The 19,865-nt window shown below is 41.4% G+C and overlaps 2 protein-coding genes across 5 annotated transcripts; one reads left to right on the forward strand and one right to left on the reverse strand.

The window, feature by feature from the left end:
* Positions 1 to 5: 5 nt before the first annotated feature.
* LOC110974183 (twinfilin-2-A-like) lies at positions 6 to 11,858 on the forward strand. Its single transcript, XM_022225625.2, has 9 exons — positions 6 to 286; positions 1,145 to 1,222; positions 1,598 to 1,654; positions 2,533 to 2,660; positions 3,369 to 3,464; positions 5,601 to 5,831; positions 6,388 to 6,538; positions 6,740 to 6,861; positions 7,658 to 11,858. Exons 1-9 carry the CDS (start codon positions 262 to 264, stop codon positions 7,808 to 7,810), a joined length of 1,041 nt encoding a protein of 346 aa, XP_022081317.2. The 5' UTR covers positions 6 to 261; the 3' UTR covers positions 7,811 to 11,858.
* Positions 11,542 to 19,759, reverse strand: LOC110974290 (complex I assembly factor TIMMDC1, mitochondrial-like). Of its 4 annotated transcripts, none has more exons than XM_022225828.2 (8): positions 19,626 to 19,759; positions 17,840 to 17,967; positions 16,343 to 16,511; positions 15,218 to 15,306; positions 14,670 to 14,737; positions 13,650 to 13,728; positions 13,211 to 13,321; positions 11,542 to 12,885 (listed from the first exon to the last, which is right to left on the reverse strand). In XM_022225828.2, exons 2-8 carry the CDS (start codon positions 17,947 to 17,949, stop codon positions 12,786 to 12,788), a joined length of 726 nt encoding a protein of 241 aa, XP_022081520.1. In that variant the 5' UTR covers positions 17,950 to 17,967; positions 19,626 to 19,759; the 3' UTR covers positions 11,542 to 12,785. The 4 variants fall into 4 exon arrangements, with proteins under 4 accessions (XP_022081520.1, XP_022081521.1, XP_022081519.1 ...); XM_022225829.2 differs by having other exon boundaries at positions 19,575 to 19,736; XM_022225827.2 differs by having other exon boundaries at positions 19,561 to 19,736.
* Positions 19,760 to 19,865: the final 106 nt, after the last annotated feature.

Raw genomic sequence — 19,865 nt, forward strand, 5'->3', positions numbered from 1 at the left:
TTCAACTCGCGTTGGGAGAGAGTTTACACACTCGATCCTAACCCTGCTAACGTTGAGTATTGACAGCATCCGCTAGTTACTTCCTCGAACGACAGCCCGAAAGAAAATAATATTGTTTCAGCTCCGCCCATATTGAGAAATTAATCGGAAATAATAAGGTTACTTTGGCGCTGTGCTTGTTGTAAATTACAGCGGAATTTAGTTTTGAAGTCCTTCACCTAGCGTCGAGATCCACCCAGCCGCACAGAGAACCATTTCAACATGTCTCACCAAACGGGAATCAAAGGTAATTTTTACGTTAGTTCTCTCTCCACATGCTCTGCTTATGACAATGATGATTAGACCATGGAGGTACCTCCATGATTAGACCACAAAACTGTTTTTTCCTTTTTAGAAATGCTTCATTTAAATCATCCATGTTTATTTTATGAAAAATTTCCATCTAAAATGGAAAAGATAGGCCTAAATTTATAACTTCACCAGTAAAAACTTTCCCTCTAAAATAACAGCCATGCCAACTAATTCGTTCTGTAAACCACAAGAAGATTCAGTTACATTGTATTCCATAACATACACTGTACGTGCTCGTGTTAGTTTGGTAGTGGGCCTACCTGAGTCTTATTGTGTTACATCTGTTTTGGGTCTAACGTGATGCAGAAACATTAGCTGGTGCCTATATGTACATGTTTTATACCTTGCACTTAGGATTAAACACTTTACGTGAAATAAATGTATGTACTTTTCACATTTAATACTTTTATTGTTTAATTCAGCATTGACAACATTTAATGTACGGGTACAAATCACAAAATTGTAATTACACAAAAAGATACATTTGATGAGTATTTTGGAAGGGAAAATGGTTTTCAAAGTTGCTGAATGCCTGAACCCTTGTGCTCCTTCAAAATTGCCGTTGATTGCCGCCCAGATTTATGATTATAGGTATGGTAAAGATTATCTGGCCTTTCTTCCCATCTTATCCCCACCAAAAGAAAAGAAAATCTGCATCAATCTTGACAAAGAATGTTGGACAAAATTTAATTAACCATGATCGTGGTTAATTAAATTTTGCAGGAATTACTTTTTGCAGTTAAGTAGTGTTTTTAAAGTTTGCTTGATAATTTTGCGGATTGTTTGCGCACAGCCTCAGATGAGCTAAAGAAAGCCTTTGCTGAAGCCAAGCTGAAGAACTACCGACTGCTCAAGGTTTGCATTGATTTAGGTAAGAAACAAATGGTCCTGTTTGTGTTGGATACATAAATTGCAGTTCCCTTCACTTCAGCAATTGTCAGACTCAGTTTTTTAAAATTCTGAACAAAAAATGTTGCCTAGATAAAGTCCTTCGAAAATTTCCTGCATGAAACGCATAAGTAGTTGCTGGTATTCCAACCTCTGTTTTTTTTCTCAAACACTTTAGTTTAGTGGTTTTATTGTCTTTCATCTCACACTGAGACGTAAAGTCAGTGAGGTGAACTGCAAGTTCATTGAGCTGCTTTCATTTTTTTAAAAATTCGGACACTTTAAAGAGTGTTTCTTTCAAATCAGGATGGTTACTTACATGTTTTTGGCCCTTTTGCTTGAATTTTTTATTTTTCAGAGATTGAAAAGTTGGTTCCTAAGGAGCACTGCGAAGAGTCTGGAACATGGGAAGAAGATATCCTCTTAATTGGATAAAATGAAAACATTGATTTAGAGACTGGTGAAATATGTAGGATTACATATTCTGCTCATCTGGTTACAGTATTGTTGTTCAGTCCATCACAAGTCCAGTTACAAGACCTTTCATAACCAATCACAAGTTAAAATTTTAACCATGACAAAGGACTGCTTTTGTTACAGTTCATTGAAATGGCAAGCTTATTGAGACAAGATGACTTGTGATGGACCTGCACCTAAATATTTGAAATGAAGCTGCCTCTTTGTCAGAGGTCATTAAATCAACAATACACTGGCCTTTCTGTAACTCTTTGACTGAAATACCAAGGCCACATTTGATTAGGGCTGTGCCGAATACATTGTATCTAAATATCTGAATATTTAATTGATTATCGAATATTCAAATATTATTTTCTGAATGCAAAATTCACGAAAGAGAAAAAGTGCACTGTGAAGGCTTGTTTCAAGCAGATTCAAATGAAAGCGACAGAAATCGTACGATTCAAAAAGTAACTTATTCATTAAAAATATAAAAAGAATAGAAATTTTTATCAGGACAAGAAGTATTGTTTGTTTCTTAAATCTTGCTAAATCTTGGCTGGAGATACTCCTAGTTGTGAAAAGCTGTCATGGTGATTATAATGAACAATTGTGTGTGTTATTGCAACTGGTTTGTGTATGGTATCTTTCATCAACAATTTGCCAGTTGCTATGATCGAATAGTCGGATGTTTGATTGAATTGGAGATTGAATATTTGAATAGTGAATCATTCAGATTAGCTCGGCACTAATTTCAACTGTCCATGATGAGCTTGCCTTGATTTGGAACAAATACTCTTCTCATAATTTGCATTTCCTTGACGTGTGAAATGACACATTATAGTATGATTCACCCGTTGCTTGATGACAAGAGTCCCTGCTACTTCTTTTACCGTCTTGATGAAAAAGACTCGCAGAATCAGCACAAGTGGATCTTCATGCGCTACTCTCCAGACCACGCTGAGGTACTGAAATCAATTTGGCATATGTCCAACCTACAGATGGATCCCTGCTTATCAACACCCCCACCCAACACCTACCCAGTGGCCTAACCGAGGGTCTGCACAAACTGTTTCGTGGGGGCACTGAAAGCAAATTAACTGTGGCTTGTACATACATGTACTCATAGAGTCGTAGGCTTTGTTCGTTTCAAAATTTCAAAGGGGGCGGGGACACAGACTTAATCAGAGGGGGTGTTCTCTTCCATGCCCTTTGTTGTTAGACCACTGCACCTACCCATGTTGATTTCCATGCCAGTCACAACATTTGCACCGTTTGTGGTATGGTCTGGCTTTCTAGTGCTTCCTGGGGCATAAATGAGGGTATCAGGAGAAATACGTGTAATTTAGGAATGATTCACTCGTGTACACGTACATACCATTTGAAAGCGTCAAATTCCAACCACAAACTTTGCATTTACTTTTTCAGAAGGTGTAACTCGCTGTAATTGAAAAACACATTTTCAACATTGAGTCTGGAACCCTCAATTAATCGAGCAATTACTGAATGAAAGTAGGGTTCCATGGAAGACCAAATTACTTCTCCTTGATGCAAAGTGCCATCGTAGGACAAAGGACCAAATTTCATTGATTGCAAAATCACAGCAGAAGTAAATTGACTCGTGCTTATGTGTTTGTAAATTTGCAATGTTTCTGTTATGCTACTTTGATAAGGTGAAACACAAAATGGTGTACGCAGCCACCAACACGACGGTCAAGTCAATATTTGGCACTGGTCAAATCAAGGACGAAGTATTTGCGACAGCAGAGGTAAATATGAGTCACTTCACTTCAAGGAAACATTTCTGGGTCTGTTTGTTCCTGGGCAACTTAGTTAATGCAAGGGGCTGCGTCTACTGGAGTGTTACTGCACTATTTTAGGTTGTGATCCAGGATTAGATTTTGAAAGATTTGTTAACCAATCTTTTTAAGATCTATTAAAATCCACCAGGACTCATTTGGACAGTTTTGTAGGGTTAAGGGAGGTAAATGTAAACCCCCATCAAATATTTACTTGACATGGGACTTGACACCCCTGAAAAGTTAAATTACAAAGAGCCTGCCTTTGGGACTTCCTCCCATGGTAAACTGGAAGATTCATTAAGGTTTCAGGGAAAAAATTGCATGGAAGTAGGAGTTAAGTAGTGAACTGTAATATAGCTAATGCTTGTTTCACACTTCCTTCTTCATCCAAAAAATCCCAGAGAAAAACAATAAATAATGTATTCTAAAATTACATAGCTTGAGCTACCAGAAACCCATCACATGGCTGAATATTGTTGAATTGGGTATGCTACTGCATCGCAGACAAACTGTATTTATTAGATATATTGTCGGTTCTAAATTTCAATGTTCAAGGCTCCCTCAATTAGCACGTGAGCCGCCGTTCAGTTTCCTGCTGACGCCCATTGAAGCAGGAAGGAACAGTGTCTAGTAAACGGACTTCTCTGTCTGGGAGGAACTGGATAATACATGTAACTATGACATGAGGAAGGGGGGGGAACTGAATTGCAATACAATTGACAGTACAATGGGAGTGGACACCAAAATGCAACTGGCTATGAGCAAATTGAAATCTCTTTGCCTTGTGCTCATTGGATTTGTTAGGCCCTCTTTTGATCCATCCCCCAATTTCACAAAGTCTGAAACCCTTTTGTAATGAGTCAGATCAGTAGTTCAAGAAGGAATGGTCTTTCTATAACAATGGCACCTGCTGTCATGTCTATTGGAGAAGTGTACGTTGCATGTGAGTCGATGTATGGCCAGGCTGATAAAGCGGGCCTCGTGCTTTATCAGCCTTTATCAGCCTTTATCATGTTGACGTTTTTCGAATGACCTATGGCACACCTCATTTTGAGCATGCACTGTTGAAAAAAAAAACGAATTGGTTCATTGTGATTCGACAGAGTGGGCTATATGCAGGCTGTGGGCCCTTGAATAGGGAAAAATGTTAGTTTAACCCGAACCGAGGATGCATGCACCTGCTGACTATATCTTCAAGAGCTGATGAAATGTAGTTTTTTATGCAGTCCTCGTAAATGCATCTTTGTGGTTCCTTTGATCTTATTGTCAATTTTCCGTTTGATCTCACTTTACAATGTAAGGGTATTTAGGTGATTTTAGAGCTTTTATGCCAGAATTTGCCATCTTAGCTTTGTTTGGTTTTTCTTTTTTGGTTGATATATTACATGTATTGCTTCAGCACATTACAGTAGGTCAGCGTCCTAAGTTTTTCACCAATAATGTTAGTTAACAGATTTTGGGATCCTAGAAATGAGGAGGGTCTTCTGCTTTTCAACAACACTGACCAAAAAAGGATACCAAGTTGCACAAATTATGTAACCAGGTAAACAAATTCATGACATAAGTGTCATTTACTAAAACTAAAGCTGACGGTTGGTGCAGTATTCATACTACCCATGTGCTGAGTGCTATACCGAAAATAGTCTCTATTTTTGATAAACAACACTTAAAACACACATTGCTATAGAAATGTTGTCATTTGTTGATGTTGGATGGTTTGATACCCACTATAGGTCACGTAACTTAGCTAGTGCAATCGTTGGTTGTACATTGAATTTTTCACTTATCCCAATCCATGACAGAATTGTTCTATATATTCTCTTTGCCAAAAATCAAGAGTGGAATCTTTCTTCTGGGTCTATCAACGAAGCAACAACTGTTGACACTTTTAAATCTAGGTTACTACATTTAGATTTTGGGGATCTCCTCAATCCCACTCACCCTAGTAAAAACATACTTTTTGCTGCCAGCATCGTGCTTGCACGATAAGAACCCTTCACAGGGTGTTTGCACAGCATGAATCCAGACCCAGACTGCAGCAGAATATCCTATTTATGCCCGTATTTCTTCACTTTTTCAAGAAATTCCTCCGTTTCATTCCAGGCAGAGATGACGTTTGATGGCTACATGAGACACAGGGAACACGAGGAGGCTCCGGCTCCACTGACGGCCAGCGAGGAGGAACTGAAGCTTTTGAGGGAGGAGGAGGGCCACATGGACATCGGCAGCTCCACCAAGCAGAGCCACCTCCAGGGGATCGCCTTCCACATACGCGACGAGGCCAAGGACAAGCTGCTGGGCCTGAAGAATGGGGACTACACCTACGTCAGGCTGGTGAGTGGCTGAAGCCGCGTAGGACGTGGACGTGTCGTGGCTGTGGCTATAGCCTTACGCCATCTGTGTGGGTAGCAGTAGCCGTCTACAGAAGCACCTGTTTCAAACTCAGCCTTAGATTGGAAGGTTTTTCCTGAATTGTTGCTTCGTCTCACGCTTGGGCTTCAGTTTCATGAAATTGCTGCCTTGAGTTGAGACCTCTGTGTTAATGGAACTTTTTTGTGCCACAGTTAGCATCATATTGTATAATCCGCGGGCAAAGCTTGAAGCACTTCCATTATATTGGAACAGTGAAATTGAGTGGCAAAAGTAGCTTGTCATTTATAAAAAGTCAAGATTTTCAGACAAAAGTGAGACTGCTCTGTGGACCAATCTGTTGTGAAGTAACATCGCCTTTAAGTATTTCACAATGCTCCCCCTCCAGAGTTCCACCTCTGCTCCTCCGAAGAATTGAAATAGTGACGCATTCCGGTTTTTTTTTCAACCAACCACCAAACCAAAATGTTTCAATATTACAAACTTTGATCCAATGTGTTTTTTTTTCCCTTTTTGTCAGTGTGTGGATACTTCCAAGGAAGAAATCTTTTTAGACGAGGCAGACAGCATTGGCGTCAACGCACTCCCAGCTAAGATCTCATCAGATTCAGCTGGCTACCATGTCTTCACATTCAAGCACACGCACGAGGGTGATTACCAAGAAAGTCCAGGTATGCATTGGTGACGTGGCATTCACTCACTGAGATCTTAGCTCTTGGTACCAATTTTCATGGGAGTAGTCGATTAGACTTGTCAAACTATCATCAAAGTAAGCATGGTCAATCTTAGACTGTTCTTGATTTAACTTATGGGGTTGGATTCAATTCTCTCCTTTTAAAATTTTGATTGGAACTTGGTTTTTGTTGTTGCAGTGTTGATATATTCAATGCCCGGCTACAAATGCCCGGTCAAGGAACGTATGCTGTACACGAGTTGTCTTGGTCCTCTGATTGGTCAGCTAGAAGCCGAGTTTGACATTAAATGCGCCAAACGGGTAAGTAAACAATTGTTCTTACAAAGTAACTTTTACCTGGTCCCCGTGACTGGAGGTGCATTCCTTTCCTTTCAAACTTTGTTGAATAAGCCTTTTACCAGTTAAATTTGAATAAAATCTGGTACACTGAGATCTTTAAATGCACGTGAACATAATTTAAATTCTCCATACTAAAGACACTGTTGCTATACCTTGTGATTCAGGGCAAGCTGTTGCTTAGTTACACAAGAAACGCCTTGCATCAATACACTATTTTCAATGGATAAGAAGGGCACAGAGATGACGGTCGCTATGCAAAAGCTTGTCCCGAATCATGTGGTATGGCAACAGCGTCTTTAGTCTGGGGAATTCAAATTTTTATGTTTATGTGCAATCCGGTAACTCAGTTTTCTAGATTTTATTCATATTTAACTCACAAAAGGCCTTTTAGATTCAACGATTGCCCTGAACCATATAAAATGTTAGTCTGTCCCGAGTCACTGTGGCTCATCAGGCTGGTGTTTATCTCCGGTTTCCTTGGCATGAAGTGATTGGGCACAATTCTGTTTCCTCCTGGGTGAGATGCCAGTCCACATCAGGATGCTCCCAGGCTAATACTAGCAACCAGCTATATGCCTGGGTATACAGAGGTGAGGAGGGTTGAAGCGACTTGTCCAAGGCCACAACCAATAGCTAGCAGCCAGTAGATTCAAAACCCCTAGTCCCTGCAATGAGGAGTCACCAACCGCTAATCACATTCCCCACCAAGCCATGTACAATTCCTCTAACAAGTAGATGTCCGTGTTTGTCCTTACAGATTGAAATCAACTCGGGCGAGGTCCTCACAGAGGCCTTCTTGATGGACGAAGTCCACCCCGTCCGTAATCTACACCGGCCGGCATTTGCAAAGCCTAAAGGGCCGGCAGGGAAGCGGGGACAACGGCGGTTGTTAAAGGATGAAGACCAGTAAAATCAATTTTTTTAAAAGTAATAGCAAGGCCTTTAATAACAGTTGTAGTTATGAAAAAGAAATCTGATGGAATGGATAATACGAACCCTCTTGGTGTGAAAACAGGATTGGCAGCAGGATTCACAAATGTTTTGTGGAACTGAAAAAGTTGGGGGAAAACATGAACTGTATGCTGATATAATTTTGTTGCCAACAATTTCTACTAGCTGAGGAATCATCAGGGATTGACTGCCTTAACTCCCTAGGAATTCAGCAAAGAAGGTTTTTCTACATAAACTCAAGACCCAAGGCAGTGTTGGCTGGGCTATGTGAAATCCTCCAAAACCTCATAGACATCAAGGTGACTAGGAGGTTTTTGGTTGAGAGATTGTCAACAGTGAACACTTTCCTGTTTGTACTGAATTCTGCCCATCAATGAAACAACAAAACATGCTACTGTTAAACGAGTTATTATGTTCCTGACAGCAACCATATATTCATGACATAAAAATTTGATCATTTTATTATTTTCTCCTAATCTAAGTTCGAACTTAATTCGTGTGGACCTCCCTTGAACACCAAACTGTGAACACCGATCAGTGTTAACTATTTTATCAGTTTGTCTTGCAATTGTTATCACTGGCCTTAATCCAATAGTCCATTTTTTCAAGTTTTTGTTTTCAAGTGGCCATTGAGATGGCTTGTGGTGTTTGGTTCATTCTCATGCCGGATGCCCTTTAGTACCCATTCAGGGTTGCATTAGAATCACGGGGCTTCACCGTTACAAAATTCCTAGATTGGCTCAACATTGTATATCTTCGGTTGATTTTTGATGCACAAGGCTGCATCCAACAGTTCCGTCTACAACCAGCATGCAACACATGCAAAAGTGAAAGCCTCTGGCTAGTGGCTTAAGTTACTTCCCATAAGCACGTGTGTTACAGTAAGCTGCAGTCATGACATTCACATGCAGCCTGATGTCGGTGGTTAAGTGATAATATGTTTGTACCATCGGTGAGGTAGGTCATTTTTGCTGGCAAGTTTTGCAACAGTGGTCACAGAATAGAATTGCTTGTATACATAGAGCTTTGTAAACCACCACACAGTTACTTGGATGTTACATTTATACAAGGTAGTTAGGTTGTACTTAAACCTCATTTGGGGTTTTTTAGGAGCGGGCTTACAAAAGAAACAGCTTTACTCCAGCTTTTCAATCAAGACAAAATGCATGCTAGAACTGTGTAACTCAGAAATGTTTGCACGAGAGTTATACATAGGCAACACATCTCAGTCAGTTGAACCAATGAAGTATTCCAGCAGTCGGAGGTTGGAATCCTATCCCACTGAATTGCTGCTTTCCACGAAAAGCAAAGTTGATTTATTCACCTGGCAAAAAGTTTTACCCTTTCAGTTTAATGTTAAATCAAACTTGTCACTTCCAATACGGGCTATTCACAATAGTGCGCCTCCAAGAGTTTGCAACGGGTTGGCCAATCACAGTGCGCGAAATCTGCTGACCCTTTCCAAATGCACATTGGGTCGACAGATTTCACGCACTGTGATTGGCCGACACGTTGCAAACTCTCGGAGGCACACTATTGTGAAACGCCCATATTATGTCAAAGTGGAGAAGGCTCAGTGGAAAACTAAGGGAATGTTGTATTTTGAGTCAATATTGAGTCCCTGTTCACTTCACGTGGAGATCAGCGACACGGTCTGAAGGAGTCTGACTGCGAGCTCAACCTAATCATCTACATGACTTCCATCAGTGCGGCGGTCTTGGACCCGTCAGTTGATACTGGCAAATTTTCAAATGGTTTAGGCTTCTAATGGTTTAGAATCAATTTTTTTTTATACTAAATGAATGGACTCTGTAAATGATTGGCCAAAAGTATATTTTTGCAGTTTTGATCTAGTAGGGTGAAATTTGGAGGAAGTGTGTCTTTAACTAGAATTCTTAATTTTGTCATTTATCAGGTAACAGATATTTTGAAGTATGTCTACTGCTCTTTGTGACCTGTCACAACAAAACGGGCTGTAAAAAAAGCAATTGTTCTATCTCAGTGCATTGAGTCAAAGCTGAATTTGGAGGCTGCGGCCGATTTTTGTTTTGTTGTCAAGCAAACGTTCATCTCCAAGTCCTGTGCTTATTTGTCAGTTGTCATCTATGGAACATCTTTTAGATGTAATGTCATGCCATTTCTGTTAGCTGACAGGTTTCTTACTTTAACCCCTTCACTACGGATGACTGCTACTACTGCACCACTGTGTGAGGATTAGTGCATACCACACATACAGTCTATTCACCATGCAGCTGCTGGTTCATCAATGGGGCCTGCTGCTGGACAAAGCCCTCCATTCATGGCATGTCACAGTCCAGCAGTCGCGGTCAAAATAATCCCGTCATGAAGGGGTTAATATGATGTGAGATTTACAAGTGTCATTTTCACTAATGCTGTTTTTACAACTTCAGTTTGCAATCAATACATGCATTTGGGATAATGCAGTCCAGCACTGCGATGCTGTATACCGTGGAAAAGCTCTTGTTCTGCATTTTCCTCAAATACAGATCTATTTTTAAAAGTCCAATTTGAAGCTCATTTTGTGGTGACAGGTCACACTTGTCTGAATTGTATTAGAAAAGCTTTCTTATTATTAAATGCACTGAGGATGTATCTCAAATTGTACATAAAACTACCTGTATCACGTAATAACTTTGAACAAGGTTAAAACCTTACCACAAGCCTTTCTGTATTGGTTTTATTGAATCCAAGCATTTGCACAGGAATTTTGAAAGAAATTTTGCAAATTCACCAAAAATGGAAGATTTAAACTTTTCTTACATGCCATCAGTGCTTAAATGGATCCCGAGTGTGCTCAACCTAGGAAGCAGCCCCTAGGTCAGTACACAGGTTTATTTGGAAGGGGGGAATAGGGGTCATCATACTCCCGGGCTCATTTTTATGCGAAGAACGATACAGTTTTGGGACTACTTCATTTCCCTTTTTCCCCAAAGCATAAAGAAAGCCCAAGAATGTTGCCTCGCACCTTGCCAAGGTTACATAAAGAAATCCCTAGTTTTTGCATCTATAGAAAAAAACTGTCCCCTGCCACCCCCCCACCCCCAAAAAATGGTTCATGATACACCGTTGTATAAGAAACATCATAAAGGCATTATAGGTGTATCAGTAGTACGAAGGTACACTTGATTAGCCCATGGATGACCCAGAACACTTGCCCCGTACTTCATCACGAGTTACAGAAGGTATGGTGTCAAAGGACATTACAGATGAGTGGAGAATCTTGCATCTGACCTGTAAGCCAAGTCAGTGTCTAATCTGGGATAAGCTATAGACCTTTTTCCTGTGATGTCACAACCATGCCGAACTGCCATGTGTTGTGGTGGTAATCTACTTATTCAAGACAAATTAGTCAAACATACAGCGTTTGCGCATGCCCTTGTACGTGGTTGAAGCTGCCCGTAGGAATATTTGTGATCACCATGGCCATGGCGGTCCACACGTGGTGGTACTGTTTATAATTTAGCGCAATCCAGTCATGTGGGTGAAAAAGGCACACAGGCCCAGTCACTTGTCCCGTTGAACTGTGGATAGACGACAAGTTTTAAATAGGTTTCCCTCAGCTTGACTTTCTGCATTGGCTCCAGTCCTCTGGTGGCAGGGGGGTGGGTGAAATTGCACTAAAATGTGAAATAACTCCTCTAAAAGTTAAGCACAGAGAGGATGAAGATCTAATCTTCAGTACAGTTTAATGTAAGTTGGTAAAAACGTAACTCTTGTAACTCTGAATCCACGGCAACCATCAGTTTCTTGTACATCATTTAATTCCACATTTTTATACTAAGCATGTGGAATGGATAAATTTAGATTCTTTCTTCCTAACACGACTTCCCTGCATTTTATATATTCCTTCGCTTGACTGAAGTATACAGTCCCTTTTTAGTAATTTTGCCTTGGAAAAATACATTTTTGGTCATGTTGACTTTTCTACACATCCACAGGCAATCAGTCACAGTTAAATAAAGAACATAATACGCAAACTGATGAAATACAGATTTTTACTTTGTATTGTACTTTCCAGTTTAAAAGAGTAATCTTAAAATCAAAAGCTATGCCATTCTAAAAAAAAAGCCAGTCTGAACTGTGACACTGTTCAGTTCTCACAGTATAGCATTCAAATCATTAAAGCTGTGATGCTGCCTAATGGGACCTGAGCGGGACCAAGAGAGGGCGCAATTTTCCTGGCACTCGAGGCTCCTTTGGTAGGAAAGTTCCACTTCAATGGTTCATGAATGACTACAAGATGTATGTGTTGCATGCGTGTCGCTACCAACAAAACTCCCCACCGCTGTGGCTCTTTTCAACCGATGAGGGAGTGCTCCTGCTCATCAAGGTGGAGAGAGCAGGGAAAAGCACTGTGTACATGTGAAATAATATGTCTTGTCCAGTTACCATTTTCATATCAATCTATTTCCATCCATTTTGTACACGAGGTTAGGGCAGCAGTTTGACGGCAGCACTTTGATAACCTGTCACCTTGGAAGACAATTCTCCTTTTGAGCCAATGTTGCCAGTCACTGATAAGGTCCCTCAGCAATGACGTAGGCCTCTAGCGCTGTGTATGGACTCCACGAGTGAATCTCTGCCGTTCCCTCCACGGTGACAAACAGACGACAATCACTTGTGTGCCATTGCTACCACGCTCTGGTACCCACCCAATGATGCAAAAGTTGTGCACATTCCAATGAAAAAGTCCCATGAACTCCATGTCGCATGCACACGTGGTGAGTGCCCCACACAGGAACTCTTATGGGTCATCAAAAGGTATCACCTATTGCTCCTGCGCGTGGTCCACGGCACACACAATGCACACACTGGCCCACCAGTGGCCCACCACTGGCAGGTGGCTACAGCTTGAAGAATACTCATATTTAAGTGGTTAGGTGAAAGGGCCAGGGTCAAACGTGAGCATTTCATCAACTTGAAGCAGCCTCACTGTTCTCCGGCTTGCTGCTCTGTTTCATATTCTTCTCCATGTAGTCAAGCAGCAGAGGCGTTGTTTGCCTCCTTAATTCCCTGAAGAAAAAAAAAACAGATTGAGTACAGAGTATAAAGGAAAGAACCGTCACTCAAACCTATTACTGTTTAAAACACTTTGATTTAGACGAGCTTATTAACAACCCTTGTTGAAAACTATGGATCGACGTTCTGATCACATTCTGTTTAAATTTCTCTGCTGAAGGGTTGGTGGTTGATCAATGGATGGATGGATGAGAGACTAATTAACTCAAAGCTCCGTCAGCTGAATGACTGTCCTCAGGGAGGGGGAAAGGGGTGGGGATGGACCCCTGGGGAACTACAGCCTTCTGGCCCTACTCTTACAGAGCAGTCGGTCACTTACAACTCTTTTTCTCTGGCAATTGCTTTTTCCCGACGGTCTCGTTTATTCTTCTCCAACATAGTCTCTCCTTGCAGTTTCTGCACTCCAATTAAGATAAGGCCAGCTGGAATACTGCACACAAAAGACAAGGAGAACATTTGGTTACAAATATTACATTTGCGGCAATCCAAAAAACAAATAATGCACACATTAACAATGAACCTGGCTTAGTTTCAAGATACCACTCTGCCGCTCTACTCACGATACCACGCTTGGTTTATGTGTGCTTTCCTATGGTGGTCAGTGGACCATGGGCTCCCAGTGGCTCCACAGGAAAAGTGCATATGTAAACAAAGTGCACCATCAGTACATAGGCTTCTCGTGCACACGTGTGCTTTTATGCTGTTCTAACCTCTTTGTATTTCACTATTCTTCAATCAGTTCAGCTTGTTTCACTTACCCGACGACGGCACCGACAAATGCCCCCCCGACTAAACCCCTCAGACCAAGGTTGACTCTGTACAGTGAACCTGTTACCACTGATTGTGGCAATGCGAGAGACGGACAAGGTGACAGACACACGGAGACAGGAGGAGTGAGAGGGCAGGGGATGAAAATTGGAAAAGATACATCAGAGATTGAAATTTGAGGCAAACAGGGTTGGTGCTTCATCTAATATTTTGCATGAAGAGTGCCATTACATCCAACTGATACAATCAAGTTACAACCCTCTCTCGTTAATACAAACTCAGCTGGATTTAGCTATGGTGTTTGTTATATCAGAATTTCATACGAAGAGGAGTGCCATTCCCATTCACTGTGCACATAACGCAGTCGGGACCAAGGTTTTATATTTGCTATAACCAGAAACAGTGTACATCACTTCTGAAAACAATTAATCTTAGAACCATTCATATTAAGAAAAATTCTTAGAACCATCCTACTCTTTTTTACAACAGACAGTTCAAATTTTAATGACAGTTACCGTTAAAGTAGCAGAATCAAACGTACAAACATACACCGTAAGAGTACCTCTCACCGGTATCCGGTATCCAGAGGGTGTGGCTATCCGGTTCGTAAGTGACTTCATCACAAAGGCAGACACGCCACGATTTACAGGCTCCCATTAAACGATCGCTGAAGTTGCCTGTTTACTTCCGGTTCCATGTAAACGGCGATCAGTGCATTTATCTCTATGTGCGGTGCATGTGCAGTGGGCGTGGTTTAAACTGAATGACGTCACACTTACGAACCGGACAGAAACCGGACAAAGCATTACGTACACTTTAACTTTTCGGATGTAAAAAAGAGTGCTTCAAGTAGACTGTAGCACTGTTATGTAACACTCTGTGGAGTTGAGTCACATTCACGCGCATCATTAACACATGTAACACTCTGTGGAGTTGAGTCACATTCACGCGCATCATTAACATACAGCATTTGACAGCAATTTCACAAAGATATGTCTCATCTAGCTCACCCGCTGCACTGACGTAATTTGTCATGTCTACCTTGTCTCTGTACACTGCCATGAATGTGCTGATGCCACTACAGAGATTAGGAAAAGACAGTTCAAGTTCGCAAGACGTTTCCAAGTACATGGGAGATAAATATATGAAAGTGTGTTGAAAGAAGTTGAGATGATAGGGATCAATTTTCCAGATTACAATAAGGGCAGGTTTGGTATTACTTTTAAGAAATTCTTTTTTTAACTGCAATCGATTCTGGGCTTGGAAAAGACAGTCGCAGTAAACCACCATATTAGGTTGCCATGGATGCAGTATATTATGGGAAAAAGCTGACATAATCACATCACCTCTGAAGGTTTGGAAAGTAGGTGGTCTGTACGTGGTCTGAACCCGAATAAACCATCACGAGGCACAAGTGGGCAATACTAGGGTAAAAACAGCACAGTTTGGCTACTTCAGTAGCATGTTATCCTCAATGGTGTTAATAACTATTTCAAGCTAAACCTTAGTGCTGGGTTATTATTACTGATCAACACAGGGTCAATGTTGGACAACTCACTGGAAGCCAGCTGCCAACAATGCCGTCCGCCAGCCCCAGCGATACCCATAACGTATGAAGCCTCGCATTCCTGCATTGTAAGAAGCACCCTGTAAATGAGAAAAACAAAATCAAAACAAAGAAAAAAAAGAACAAAATCATAACAAAATCCAAACTATTCACACCACTAAGCTAATGCTGCTGAAGTTTAACTATTACCACAGATACCGTGCCACGTGCATCATTAAATGTTTTTTCTGAACAAAAGGGTATGATATTTTACCATCTTCTCTCCAAATTTTGGCTTAACCACATGCTGCCGGGTGGTTTGAAAAATGTAGTGCACACATACGGGCGAGTTTCAAGATTTTCATTTTTCAAAAATTTTCAAAAATTCATCATTTCAATTAATGGACATTTACACCCACATGAATTACTCTCTGGTGGCCTGACAAACAAAATCTATTGACACCCGAGTATTTCAGCCAGGCCTGCAGCCTTGTAAAAAGAGCCCAGATTGTGCGGTGTTATATAACTTTCTTTTGTTCATGAACCTGGCACAGTGCGCTGCTGACCTCTTTTCAATAGGGGCCAGATCAGCGTGCAGCGGTGCTGTGTGGCTCATCGCTGCAGTAGTGGAGCGCTTTTGTCCCCTGTGGTAATCCGCGCGCACTAGATGCCCTCAACAATGCTCTTTGCATGAGTGGACGATTTAAAGGATTGAGAAGGCGTGCTGCTAAGATGTGCGGCTGATTTCAAAGGAGGCACTGTATCAAGGTCTTGTGTTGGTAATGCTCAGCTGAGCAAAAAAATAGGCCCTGATTATACTTGGGAATCGTCCACACCGTGCCGGGATATCATTTGCACTGAGAGAAATTGCCGGACGATTTCAGTGACAGATTGAGGCAGTGGTCACTCCTCCAAGGTACATATTCAAGAAAGAATTGGGGTCTTTAGCAAGCTGAGGCTCCTTCCAATTTTTACATGGACGCAGTTGGGAGATTTTGCGGGACTGAGGTTGCCTCCTAGCAACAAGGGAGTTAAGGTTGATAACTGCAAACCTCTTGCGAGCAAGTGGCAGTGTGCGACCGCAGCGATGGCTTTTAAGTCAGCAAGACCAATTCTTGGTGTGACAGTGAGACTTACCGTAGCTTCCAGACGACTGCTGTATATCGCTGCCCCGCTCTTCTGTATGTAGCGTTCTCTGGCATGTCTGGAAGCTGGGACTCCGCCGTAGGCATACCCCATCAGCATGCCCATCGTCGCCATCAGGATCATTTCGTACAACTCCCGCGGGATATCCTTATTTTCCTGGCTGTTGAACAATGAGAACAAAACAATGAGGCAAATGATTCGCCTTTTCCAAAAGTAGATTTTTCTAACTTGAAATCAGTTCTTACTAGAAGTTAACATACCATCATCGGAATACAGACCAATTCCCCTTCAGTACCTGTGTTTGGAAGTGTCCCTATGGAATGTCTAAACAAAACTTTTACAACCTGTATATTATGACTAAAACCGAAGAACTTCATTTCTAATGTTTCTAGTCAACACACAAGTATCAGGCTTTGCTTCAAAAGGGAATCTACTAATGCTGAAAATTTACAAACCAAATCCAACCTTTTTAAGGGTACCGCTTAAACTCATTTAAACAGGTAATTAAAATCTGTTGAGATGTTAAAATTATATGAGATTTTAAGGAAAATGAGAAAAACAACTGTAACTTTGCAAAGAAACCAATGTCAAAGTAATATGGCCCAGTCATAAATACATTTCTCGACCCAACCATTTCGTAGTTCCTGCAGATCTTCTTTTTTCATTTTTTTATTGTATGTTTTGTCATAGCTAAGTTTCGAAAAAACATATTAAATTGTGGCTGCCAGTTCAAAATGTCTTACACAGGGCGGTAGGCCCTAATTTGTTTATTGACACAAAAGCATTGGAAAAGGAGTTGCGAAAATGTGCCAAAAGTTAAGAGGAAAACAGAAATTAATGCCCTCTTCCTCCATCTCCCCAAAAATCTTTGTCAAGAAACTGCATTGTTTACAAGGCCTCATCAAAGCCAAACATGTTGGGCCTGATTGCTTGATCTACGCATCAACTGATCTTTGCGCTATCGGTTGATCTTATTGCATGATTTGCATGACACCGCTACAAAGAATCTAGGGAACCTATGGACATTCAAACGTAAATATAAAACTAAACTATGAAGTGGGTATTCAAATTCTATTTAACATCATTTAGTTTTTGTGTCTTACAGGTTTACAAGACTAAGTGTTTACGCGTCTGTCTTCTTGTATGTCATAATTATTGCATTGTTCGTAATAATGAGTATTATTCCAAATGGGATCCCTACTCGACAAGCACTGCTTCTATGGGACACCCTCCACAACCATTTTCCTTCCTGTTATATCTTTACTGCATATAATTAGGTGGAAATAAAGAATGAATGAAAGAATTTGTCGATAATTTTATCTTCATCCAATTGGCACCCTTTCTTTCTAATTCACAACTGTGAGAGACCGTTTCAAAAGAAGGAAGTACACTGTACAAGTTTGAGAATAACTGAAGCATCGACCAACACCACAGCATGATCAGGCAATCATGCGGATCAACCAATTGCATCCAACAAACCATACTCACTCAGCTACAAATGCCTGTTTGACGCGGTCCCATCCAGTTTCCTTTTTTTCGAGATCATTCCCATCAAATGTTGCTTTGGCAATGGTTGTTGCGCCACTGTCACCTTCCATTGGTGCATCAAATTCAACCTAGGTGAAGACAGATACACTGGTGGTAATGTTAGTGATGCATTTCATTTCATGCACTTCGTATTCCTTCTTTTTATGAATAAAAGGACATGAACATTAAAACAATGATTTACTGCCCACGAGCATGTCAGATGGAAACTTCAGGTTGGATTCATTATGTTAATCTGAAGCAGTCTTGCTTGCACCTATATCCCTAGAATTGTAGGGTTCATCATTCCCCACGCTCACACGTGGGAGAGCAGTGGATGACAGCAATGACTGGGGGTAGCCTATCTACTACATGTACCTACCTAGTAATCTACCTCCCATGCATGACCTCTCGATAACTCATTTCATTGTTCCACGGCATGGACAGGGCCAGTGTCTCGTAAAATAGTCATTTTGGTTAAAAAGGCAAAGCTTAACAAAGATTACAGTACATGTAGTTCTAGGAGAATTTGTTTTTATTTTAAAAGGCAATTAGGCCTAAGACTAACGAAAACGAGAAGACCTAATATTATTGACCTTAATTTTCGGGGTCAAGTTATTAGGCCCTAACAACATTTCACAGCACCCTAAACAAAAGAAACATAGGCTGCCTGATGTGGGGCACTTGTTGATGTTAAAATTTTTCCATTTGTAGCCTACTCCCTTGGGATTGTAGGTCAACTCGCCCCCTGGCCGACTCACCCCTTACCAGCTCGTCCCCTGGCCTACTCGCCCCCTGACTCACTCGCCCCCTGGCCAACTCGCCCCCCCATAAGTTTGCCAAGCACGTACGGCTGGCCCATTCACCATTTAATGAAAAAACCCACAATCAGTCGGAGATGGAATCAGTGATTGCTGCCCGTAAAAATAGGTTCTGGGGTTTGCAGCGGGCACTCAAAGTTGAGAATTATGAAAGTTAAACTGTTTAAAAGCTTGGTGGATGTTTACTTTCTGTTGAATTTGGGATAAAAATACTTTTTCTTAATATTGGCAAAACTAATTCAGTATCATCGTGTGTATGGGCCATCAGCCCAGCTGCCTCCCTTCTGTGGACCTCAGTCACATACCCAAATATTAATGGGACGGAGGGTTCGAAGTTGTTGATCCTGAGGGTATGTTTGATGTACAAATAACCTAATCAGACAGTGGAAGTTGGAAGCGCTAAGACACTTGAATAAATAAGTGATTAGTGGTGATGTCCGAATATCCATCACCGCCCGTGAGTCGTTCTTGTCACGTCGTTGGTTATAACCATTTGGTTTTTTTTTTACACATTGGGCCAGCCATGCTTGCTTGACGTTCCTAGGGGGCGAGTCGGTCAGGGGGCGAGTCGGTCGGGGGCGAGTTGGCCAGGGGGCGAGTTGGTAAGGGGTCCGGGTGCGTCGGTCAGGGGGCGAGTTGACCTAACACCTCCCTCGGCCTCCGAGTCCCAATGCGTTTTATTTCTCCATGGTTGAACCATGGTTGAACTATCCTACGGATGGAAATTATTCAAAGGCAAATCAACTCAGGATGTAAACAATATAGTTTGCAAATTTCAACTTCAAGACTGCACTTAACACTGACAACAAACATTCGATCAAAGTCTAAGAAAGTGCATCAATTATGGTAAACAGCAATACAGACTTTTATTACAGTACTTGCTACAAGTGACGATGCGAACTACTAAAAGGTAGATGCCCTGCATTTACGTGTGTGTATCTTCTCAGTCCCTGGCTTGTGTAAGCTGGCTATGCCATGCGTTTTATGCAGGCACTAGCCTTAATTGCCCGCGCCGCCGGCCGCCGGCCGCCAGCATAGCACATGTTTGTATGCAAATGAGCGAATGTATTTTGCATCCGGTGGCGTTTGCATCGCAATCGGGCTTGTACGTAAACGGGATGCCGTCAAGACCATGTTTCAATATTAGACTTGGTTTCCAAAGAGGCTTC

Source organism: Acanthaster planci, linkage group LG04 (assembly GCF_054643075.1).
Source record: "Acanthaster planci isolate LZ-2023a linkage group LG04, COTS_SCS, whole genome shotgun sequence".
Lineage (NCBI taxonomy): Eukaryota > Metazoa > Echinodermata > Asteroidea > Valvatida > Acanthasteridae > Acanthaster > Acanthaster planci.